Consider the following 11,634-nt stretch of genomic DNA (forward strand, 5'->3'; position numbering starts at 1 on the left):
ACAAACAAACAAAAAATCTGTAAATTCAGTTGAATTGGTAGCTAATAAACAATTATTACATATCATCTTATTTAAATTACCACTGAAATTAGAAATAACTCTATTTAATATGACTGTTTTTAACATCGTATGGGAGGGGAAATAACTAAATGAAAATTGTTCACGTAAATGTGATAAGAGTGGGGAAAGCAGTATTTCTTGACATGTGGCATGTCACTCAGGAAAGTAAAAGACCCATCATATCCAAAACGCCAGCTTGGATATTCCCTCACCACCCACTTCACAAACAGACATACCACATGGCATTAAATGCTGTAACCTTTCCTAAAAATGCCACTTGGATTGGTCCACTGTGGTGAGTGTATAAGAACTCTTGGTCTATCTTTTGAGTTTGTGATTTCAAGGGGAAGCATCCAGTAAACAACGCTGTCTAAATTTTGCCCTCAGCTGCTTGGCATAAATGATTTGTGAGAGTATTGGAACTTTTGGCTGTTTTCATACTGATGAAATAAATTATGCTATTTGAAAAAATTCTGCAGAACGTAATACTACACAATCACATTCAACTATTTTCAAAAGTCTCAAAGAATATGCTGGGTATTTATCAAAGCTTTCTTTTCTTGACATGTATGGAAATAACCTTAATGTTTTATTTACTCTTCATAAATACAATGTATATATTATAAAACACTTGTGCACATGTTTCAATCTATTCATTTTCTATAAATGTATAAGGTAGTAGCTAATAACTCTGCTGTGAACATATTTTCCCATTTGCTAACCTTTATGTATTCATATATTCTAAAAATATTTTTAAAATTCCATTACTAGTAAAAATATTGAATATATTTGTCATTATGTTACAATAAATGCAAAATACCTTGAAAAATTATATAAACAGAAAACTACATATGCAAGTAATATGAGGCATATATTTTCTTCTATTTATTTTTAATGAAAGAATTCTAATACATTATCTCTCAAGAAACAAAATGTAATTTTGCAAAACAACTTTGTATCGTTCGTCTTTAAGAAACAACCCACAAAAATTACTTGGTAGGTAGGACTTCTGCTATTACTCTTGTGTGAAAAAGACTGCACAATTAAACAACAATTTGTTACATATCTCCCTAACAAGAGGAGCAAACTGATACTATAAGCAGCCAGAACAACATAATTAAAATGGATTTCCAAGTTTATATTAATAGAGCAATAAGTTAATTAAAATCAAGATCAACTAAACTTTCTATTCAGTTTAGACAGCCCAAGAGAAAAGGAACTCTAGTTTAGAGACATATGTGACTCTTTGAGCTTCTGTCATCCAGGTGCCATTTCTGATGGTGCACATGTGCACTGAACAGTTGGCAAAGGAAAAAGATTACTGTAGATATATGTGAAGATAGTTTCTCTAATGATATAAAATACGTCTGGAAAGAGAGCAGGACTTCCCTGTAAAATGAAAAATTTCCTATGACTTTTTGTTCTTTCTTAGGCTCTGAATGTGATTTGAGTATGATTCTGTAAATAAAGGCATATACTTTTACTACTGATACATATGGAACAAAAATTGATTTAGTAATCTGTAAGCAATGGAGTTCTACACATAAATTAGCTAAAACATCCAAAGAATTCAGGATCTGATTTCCATTTAATGTAAATGCACCAGGAATAGGTTGCCTGTCAAAGCAGGAAGATTTATAAAAGTATTCAGTAGATACATTATATTACATTGCTAGGTAAGGTTCTTTTCTTGATATTCTATAGAACTATTTAAAAAGATATTTCTGTAAACTGAAAATACCAGCAGAAAGAATTCAAGATGTTGTACTTTCAGTACTTCAGAAAGTATTGGTCCCGAGAGGTGCTTTTATAAAATCATTTCCGTATCATGCATTGACTGCTGCTCAGCTAATCTTCATCTGGCTCCAGATCTGGGTCAACATCTGAGGAGAGTCTGAGATAAAAGAAAGCATAGAAAGCCAGTAGGAGGGCCAATATAGCTGCAAGTACAAGGCCAACTTCCTGAGAGAAAAAAACAAAAGTAGACTTGAAATTAAGGAAATGATATTGGTTAATATTATCAGTTTCATCAGATAAAATGAGCATGTAATTCCATAGCCTAGAATGAATAATTTGAATCTAATATTCACATTCTTTTTAACACGTTTGCCATTAAGAAACTCATTTTGTACTTGATAATATCCAATGCACTGTCAAGTATACCAGTGAGTGAGCATTTCTATTATTATTTTTATTTAATTTGTTTGTGTTTTTCTAATAGTAAAATTAACATTTATACTTTTAATATATTTTCATAGTTTGGATATCAAAATATTGGGGTAAGCAATGTCATTTATGACTACAAAGTTTATCTGCTATTTGGTTATATTTAACTTTATTTCTTGCTTTAATAAATGTATTATTAGTTATAGCATTTAGACACAGATTTTTAAAAATTATTCCTTTTCTAATGGGAAGAAACTATTATAACCAGTTTCTAGATTATGCCTCTGTAAACATCTTTATTAAATATTATTTTGTTAAATCCTAAATTCCATGAATTTTAATGTGGTGGAACAAAACTGAGTACTTTAGCTCATGAAGCATGTTACAGTGTAATTTATCACAACAGTGAAGGATGGTCTTGGATATTTCTATTGGTAATTTAATATGAATATGTTAATCAATTATGTTGAAATAATAGCCAAGAATTTACTACTTAAGGAATGACATAATTCATATTATACCTCAAAAAGTCTATAAACTTTTAAAATATATACATATCATCAAGGAAATTCCTCAATATTAACATATCATTTGGTTAAATAGCAAAAAGAACAAATAGTGCCAGTTAAGTATCCTAAAGGACTTAATATTCCCTTCTAACTTTCACTCATGTATCAACCCCTTTGTGGTATTATTTTATGAAGGAGCAATTTATTTGCATTTTCTGAATGCATTTTACATTCCATAAGAATGTAAAATCAAGAATTCAACACATGCCAATAAATTTTAAAAACATAAAATGAATATAGTTTATAATCAATGTGCAATTTTTACCTGAATGTTGAAATTACAAATGGACATGTTATACAGATTTTTAGCTTCATAATTACATTTAGACTTCCAAACTATGTAAATAAATATTAATAAAAACCATTTGGTTGAATGACTCAGTGTCAACTATTTTTGTAAGGTATGATTTATTCAATCTAATATATTAATATAATGTCAAATAAAAATGAATTTTTCTTTGTTGCAGTTGGAACACTTTGGCATCTCAAAGGGCATGGTAGCATCAGACAGGTTTCATTTATTTTCTTATTTCCACAGCTGTGCTCCCAGACCCATCTGGTTACATAGCTACCAATTTTAAAAGAATGTAATAAACAAGTAACACACGACAGCAAAATCCATCTGCTCTATATAGTGGACAACAAAACTGTTCTACAGCAGTCATCATTCACACTAGCTTAACACAAGAATAAAGATTTTGTTCCATGATGCTCATCTCATTGATAATCACCTCTAATTGGTACTTTTCAACCCCTTGTCCTTTCAAACAATACTGTATCATCTTCACTGTACATTTTCAGAATATCCAGAGGCATGAAAAAAGTTTTTAAGGGAAGGAAGCAGAGAATATTCATAGAATACAACTTCAGAGGATCCATTAATTTAATTAAGTCTAGTCAATATATGGTATGGTGGTGGGGCTTAAGTATTGGTTGGGGAGGTATAGCAAATCACTTTTTTCAAAATGTTTCTATTCTGTTGAGATGAGCATTGTATGGACTGCATTTTTGGACAGTTAAAACAATGGTAAAATTTGAAAATACTGCTTTCAGGATATTGGTGACACTAATCATACCTTAGAGACCTGTGGGCATATATGGCACCCCTTGCCTCCTGGCCATTTTTAGTTTTAGATCAGAAATAACAAAAAAGAGCAAAAATAATGTCCCCAGCTGGCTCATTCCAAGGGGTTATTAGCAGGATCTGGATGACATTTGAATATTTTATTTATTAACAGATAAATTAAGTTTTTGATCCTAATTTTTGATCTTTATTATTTTAATATGATTCTACCTTTCACCTAAACTTTTAAAATAAACTAACTCATTGTTTAACAAATGCAGATTATCTTTTTCCTTCTAAATACTAAGAAACATGGGACTCTGCAATTTAAAAATACTTTTAGTGATTTTGTAATTCTTGAAAAAATCTAATTGAACAAAAACCAAATAGCAAATATTAGTTGGACAGATTTTTTTTAGGTAGCACTCATTTAATTACTGGGGCATAAATTATGACATTTTATTTACATTAGTAGAACAAAGCTCCTCAATAGAAATTAATCTGATATTTTGACAGTCATATTTATATCTTATTCTAAATCATTAGTCTTCTCTCAAACTGTTTTCTATTTCTAAATATACATTTAAAAAAAATGCTAGAAGCTTGTTAGGTAAGAGACCCTATTGTATAATTCTTTATATCTCCAGTGCATGATTTTCTCAATCAATTCTGTTGAGTGTACATGGTAATGAAATATAGAAATGATTTCTCGTATAAGTTCCCCTGAGATGATCATGTCTTATTCATCTTTCTTTCCATATATTTTATAATGCTGTAGTACTTAATTTCTAAATTAATAACATAAATAATTTCTAAATTAATAATGAAAGATTAAGATTTATATAATTTACATATAAATTAGGATCTTCAGGCCAATGACAAACATCCAAGGAAAGTCTTATTTATACACATCAGTAATAACTACTTCAAAGAAATATTTTCTCATTGGCTAACAATTCATAAATGACTTCTGTGTGCTAGGTTCAATGTTCAGTGTTTTCACTATACTTTTTAACTATCCTGACAACACTCTAAGGTAAATGGTATAATCTCTATTATACAAATGTGCCAGCTTGAACTCATGTAAGAATAAGAGGCAAGAGGCATTTGATCCTAGGCCTCTTTACTTTATGCTTAGTGTTGTCATTGCTGTAATTTTTCCATTCTATGCAGCTGTTCATATTTTTGTAGATTTAATTTATTTTAAGAGCATAACTATGATTCATTCTAAAGAATAAGTAATAAAATGATAACATATTCTAATATGGTCATCTTGTATCAACTAGATAGGAGTGAAACATGTTTGATGCTCATTACTCCCTAGCTGCTTCTCTGACATTATCAATATGGATAAAATTACCCACTGGGGAAATTAAATAGCATTAAATGGCAATTGCTAAAAGAAACTTCGTTATTTAAAACCTTATGCTAAAATGACAATGTAATCAAAGTTTGATGGCAAAATAATTAGTATGCCAGATTTAAAATGTAAAACACCTTCATAGTTCTGATTCTAAAAAGTTCCACATCATTTTCATGGACTCTTCACATAAATTTTAAAGCAAACAATGTTTAAAGTTAAGGTTTTTTTCCCCCAAGATGATATGCTAGCTTATTAAGAAGGAATTATGTTCTAATGTCAATAGAAACTCTTCTATACAAACTTTAAATCGTAAATGAAATCTATGAAAAAATTCTTCTCATAAAAAGATAAACAAATTCTACATTGTTTTTAAAAAGACATAATTGCACTATAAGGTAGCCTGATCTCATATTGAGAACATAGTTATTTCCTCAAATTAAAATAATGACAAAAATTATAAGAGCAAATAAAAAAGAGAATATGTATAAGAAAGTGGTATATATTTGTAGATGGATGGTCACACTATTTCTCAAACTCTAATTTATAGTTGCTCATTATATTGTGCCAAAAATGGAGTTTGCTATCCCAATATTTTTCTTAAAACAAACAAACAAAAAACCCCACATTGTGAAAGATGAATGTATGTGTCATACTGCCTTGATGGAAAATGACAAATAATGTTCTCATTACAAGAGACAACAATCAGGTAACCGAAAAATAACAAAAAACTAAGCACTGCTCTTAGAAAGGTCACGTCATGGAAATAATTTTAAAGATGATGAAATTTCATATGAAATTAGAATACTTCAAAATATTAATCATCTTAAACAAAAAGGCAATTTACTTTTTTTTTTTTAATTAAAAACTGACACACAGCACAAACAGGATATTGTGTTGTGAAAACACAACATCACATGGCAATACTTGATCAAAATCAGCAATCAGGAGCAAAAAGAAGGCAGTGTTTCATGATCATAATAGCAAATTCTGGAAGACAACCAAATATATCATCTGGCAGTTCAACAGCTGTTACAGCTTGGTAGTAATACCTTGGCATTTGCAATAAGCTATAACTTAGAAAAACTGATTTTTCATCTGCCAGATAAAAATCAAAATCTCCTTTTAACATTTTAATATTTAAATAACATATAAGTGCTAGTCACTTTAACACATTTGACAGTAGAGCCACCAAGTTAATTTTTCTATTTATAGTTTAATTTTACTCTAAATTCTTGGCAAAAAATTGACATTGGTAGTAATATAAATGTAATTTTGTTGAATTTAATTGTAACTTCATTCTCAGTTGCATTTATCCCTCTGAAGCATTTTTTGAAAAGAACAAGTTTAGTAACATCATTAAAATTTCATCTTAGAGAGTACAGACAACAATAATACAAAGTAAATTTATATATATTAATAACCTAAGTATATATAGTTACAACTAAAATTTAAACCACTATGAAATAAAATTTATTGAAAATAAAAGTTTTCAGGCACATAAATAATTTAAATGGATATACAGTAGCTAGAAAAAAAATAAATTACAACTTTTAAGTATAATTGGCTCTTACGAGTGACCTTGTTTTATTTTAAGACCTGGTAAAATCTCAGGATATGAAAAGGATGTTTCCCAATAAGTAAATTTTTTATTAAAACCTTCGATTCTGGCATTAAACTTAAATTTTGAAATGTCATAAAACATTGAGAATGAAACATTTATGCAATCCAGGCTTAGAAAGTAAAATGACATGCATATATGAAAATTTAAAGTTATCAAATACAGGTACCTTTATGCCTATTGCTGTTTTCTTTGCTTCTGCTTTTAATTTGGTTGCTCGTAAAATAGGTTTGGTTTTTTTATAATCCTGTTTACCTAGAATGAAATAATTTCAGACAATGAGCTATACTTACATGTAATTCAAATTTAACAGCCATATGAAATGTCAAAGAATATTTAAATAGAGTAAAATTGGGACACAAAGTTGCAAAGCAGTTTCTAGTTATGGAAACCATAAATTTATCACCCTCAGGTCAACTTTTCCTCCTCCCTTACTTTTTCAGAAAGAAGATTTGACAGACATTTTTTATTTGCTGTGCAGTGAATATTTAAAAAATACATATTAGAGGATAAGATGTTTAAAGTACAGAGAGTAAACCTTTTGGAAGCATTTGGAAACAAATATGTAAAAAAATGAGTATATGTAAGATTCAAGTAGCAGGTAAAGTTAACTTTGTTTTTATAATTGAAGAATAACAGCTTATTAAAAATTTACTTTTATTATGGATATATTAAGAATTTAAATAATCAATTTGAGAAATATCCTCAAGTTTTCCCCAAATAAGAAACTAAAGATAGATCTGTAAATAATTAACTTGTGGTCACTGAATTCATTAGAGAAAATATGTATTTAACTTTTATTTGCTCTTAACAGAGCAGAGTAAATATGGCTAGATAAAAGATATAGGATAGCTACATTTGGATATTAGTTTCAATCTCTATCACATTTCAAAGCCAAAAATGAACAAAACTGAATTAGTGTAACCAAATTTCCTTTTTGTATACCATTTTGTGACTCCACTAAGAGCTATTACACTGCCTACGAAGAAAATAGGTTTTAAGACTATAACGACAAAAGCATTGACTAGAATAAAACACATTTTTGTTAAACACATTCTTAACTAGAACTGAGTCAAATGAGTCTCAAATATAATAGTACAATATCTCATTCTGATTACAAGTTAGCATTTAACATATAATCTCTTCAGCTATTTTATATTGTCATACAGCCTTGTAGTTTTCATCTCAGTCCCTTTCCTTTCAATGATCAGTTCTTTTCCAAAACTTAATCCTTTATTTCCCTTATGTAATTAATATAACTTCTAACTTAAATTTCCACATCTTCCTCACACTGAAATAAATCCAAAGCAGTGGATTTAAACTAAAATATATCATTAAAATTCAATGTGCAATACATTTCTTAATGTGTCTGTTAATGATTCAAAAGTATGTTTGAAATTTCATATAGATTTTTAAAATTAGAAATGGCAGAGAGAAGTGAGTCAAATGGATGAGAGTAATGAAGAAATGTTATAGTTGTGTTCATTAGACACATAAAAGTGTTTGTTTGGCTGAGGAGGTATTTTTTTAAAAGTGTATACTGAGAGAGTACTTTTGATGTCCTCAGGAGGCTCCATCTTCCTGGCTTGCAAACTGTTTACATGAGTAAAATTTACCCTTTTACTGCATCAAGACTGGGGACTCCTGTTGGCTTTAGATTGATGCCAGTGACATTTTACCGAGTTTCAGTGTTGCAGTCATCGCTAATGTGGAGAGTGAGTTGATGGGGAGTTTGAGACTTTGCTTTCCACATAAGAAGTCCTGCAGAGGAAACATTTGCTCCTTCAGGACCAGAGAACAAGTATCCAATCCAGGATATCATCACAATGCATTACTGACTATGCTTCCTTAGTCCTTTCCAATATGTGACAGTTTCTCAATCTTTCCATGATTTTGATACTTTTGAAGAATACTATTCAGGGAAACATGGCAGAGTGAGAGACGTTCCCAGATCTCTACCTTGAAATAACAATAAGCTGAACATCTAAAACTCAACGAAAAACACCCAAACTGCACACCAGCACGTCTGAGCGTGGGATCTGCGCGTAAGAGCTACCACAGGTCAGAACTCCGGATGTCAGGCAGCGGACTGGGAGTAATAAAGAAGCTGCCTCTCGCAGCTGCTGGAGCTCTTTGAAGTAGGAGGGGGAAGGGAGAAGGAGCGGTGAGTTCCAGCAGTGGGTTCCTGAACATGCCTACATGGGATAGCTGTGAGCTCTCCGTGGCCAGCTGGCTCCAAGGCAGGCATCAGGGCAGAAAGCAGAGAAGCGGGATGGGACCACAGAGGAACAACAGCTGACTTTTGCTGCTGTGGTTGCAAAACCGAGGATAAGCCGTAGCCCCCAACCCCCAACCCAGAGGCCCCTCCCCGCATACCCTCTGAGACCAATAGCTACAGAGCCCCAGGAGAATCTGAGCAAACACTGCTGAGACTGTCGCTAACAATGACAGGGACTGAAATTGAAGGTAGCGAGCATGATTAAATATCTATTAGAAAATTTAAAAAGCGTTATTAAGACTTTATATAAAGCAGAGATCCAAGAGGCTTAGACGCCACCTACTGGAAACCCAAAAAAGAAAAAAAAAGAAAAAAAAAGCACCTTTTTTGCAACAAGCTAAAGAGAGACCTTTATATAATATATCTTTCTGGAAAAACAGCAGAATGCACTTCTATTAATGTTCAGATGGAGAAATAGTCCATTAAATACCATGAACAACCAAGGTGACAAGGCATCTCAGAAAGAAAGAGAAAAATCTCCAGAAAAAAAAGCTAAGAGACATAGGAATATGTGACTTGAGTGACAGAGAATTCAGGATGGTACTTCTGAAAAAACTCAATGAGATCTAAAACACCTCAAAAAAATCAAGAAATGAAAAAACTACTAGATGAGAAGAGCAAGGAGATTGAAACCCTCAAAAAGAACCAAATAGAACTTCTGGAGATGAAGAACACACTGCAACAGTTGAAAAATGAAATAGCAAGCTTGGGAAATAGAGTTGAGTCAACCAAGGAAAGGATCAGTGATATCAAAGACAGAAATCTAGAAATAAATAAGAAGGAAGAAGAGAGAAACTGAAGAATGAAAAATGATAAAAAAGAAAAGAAAGAACTAGCTGATACCATCAGGAGAGGAAACATAAGAATGATGGGTATTATTGAAGGTAAGGAAAAGAAACAGGGATTAGAAAGCATTTTCAGACAAATAGTTGATAAGAATTTCCCAAATCTAAGGAATGAGCTGGAGCTTAGAATTCAAGAAGTCAACAGAACACCCAATTATCTCAACCCAAAAAAACCTTCACCAAGACACATTGTATTAAATTTATCCAAAATCAAAGACAGAGACAGAATTCTCAGGGCAGCCAGAGAAAAGAAGACAGTAACCTATAAAGGAAAACCCATTAGATTATATCAGACTTCTCAGCACAAACCTTACAAACCAGAAAGGAGTGGAATCAAATATTCAAACTATTAAATGAAAGGAACTACCAGCCAAGAATAATGCATCAAGCTAAGCTCTCCTTCAGATATGAAGAAGAAATAAAGACCTTTCCAGACATACAAAAATTGAGGGAATTCTCCACTACAAGGTTTTCACTACAGGAAATACTAAAAGGGGACAGCTCACCTAAAAGAAAATGACAAAAAGAAAAAATACATAATTAGGGGTAAGGTGACTAGCAAGCTGAGAGAAGCAAAAGAGTGCAACTCTTACTAGGAACAGGGCATTATAAGCTTAAAAATAAGAGGAGATTTGCTATAGCAAATAGTAATGAACATTGAGCATACATAGGGACAAATTGAGACAACAATGACTGAAAAGGGGAGGATTTAAAGATCCCAAATGGCAAACGGGAATGGAGATAAGGCATGCGCAGAAGAAAATGCACGACTATATATATATAACTATCCTTTACATATTCATAATGATAACCACACACCAAAAATTGAGAACTGAAGTACATAAAATAAAACCAAAAGAACCAGAGGAAAAACCCACAAAAGCCAACCAAAATAAAGAGAACAGAAACACAAGGACAAACACAAGGAAACAATGGAAACACTGAAAGCAAAAGATAAAATGGCTATAATTAGACCTCATATTTCAATAATGACCCTAAATGTAAATGGACTGAACTCACCAATAAAAAGACACAGAATTGCAGATTGGATCAAAAAACAAAACCCAACCATATGCTGCCTCCAGGAGAAACATCTCAGCTCCAAAGGCAAATATAGATTCAAAGTGAAAGGGAGGAAAATGATATTTCAAGCAAATGGTATCCAGAGAAAAGTGGGAGTAGTGGTACTAATGTCAGATGAAATCGACTTCAAAATAAAAAATGTAAAGAAATATACTGAGGGATACTTTATAATGATAAGTAGAATCATGCACTAAGAAGATACATAAAGCAATTACAAACAGAACCAAAGGGAGAAACAAACCTAAGCGCTCTCATTGTAGGGGACCTAAATACCCGACTGTCAGATATAGACAGATCATCCAACAGGAAATCAGTAAGAAAATAACAACCTTTCATCACACATTAGACCAACTGGAAATAATTGACATTTCCAGAGCTTTTCATGCCAAAACAGCTGCTTATACATTCTTCTCTAGTGCACATGGAACATTCTCAAGGACTGACCACATACTGGAACATGGAGACAGCCTCAACAAATATAAGAGGGTTGAATTCATACCAACCATATTCTCTGATCATAATGCTTTGAAGGTGGAGATAAACTGTAAAAAGAAAGTGGGAAGAACCACAAATACATGGAGATTAAACA

At 31.8% G+C, this 11,634-nt stretch overlaps 1 protein-coding gene across 6 annotated transcripts in view; it reads right to left on the reverse strand.

Annotated features, from left to right (window-relative positions):
• Positions 1-934: 934 nt before the first annotated feature.
• TRIQK (triple QxxK/R motif containing) overlaps positions 935-11,634 on the reverse strand; it is a 102,807-nt gene continuing 92,107 nt past the window's right edge. For all 6 annotated transcript variants that reach the window (XM_025043354.1, XM_006906806.3, XM_015585470.2 and 3 more), the window contains 2 exons: positions 7,009-7,094; positions 935-2,022 (listed from right to left, as the gene is read on the reverse strand). In XM_025043354.1, the coding sequence (XP_024899122.1) occupies positions 1,909-2,022; positions 7,009-7,094 (200 nt within the window). In that variant the 3' untranslated portion in view covers positions 935-1,908. The remainder of the gene's footprint in view (positions 2,023-7,008; positions 7,095-11,634) is intronic.

This window comes from Pteropus alecto, unplaced genomic scaffold (assembly GCF_000325575.1).
Source record: "Pteropus alecto unplaced genomic scaffold, ASM32557v1 scaffold51, whole genome shotgun sequence".
In the NCBI taxonomy this organism is placed as follows: domain Eukaryota; kingdom Metazoa; phylum Chordata; class Mammalia; order Chiroptera; family Pteropodidae; genus Pteropus; species Pteropus alecto.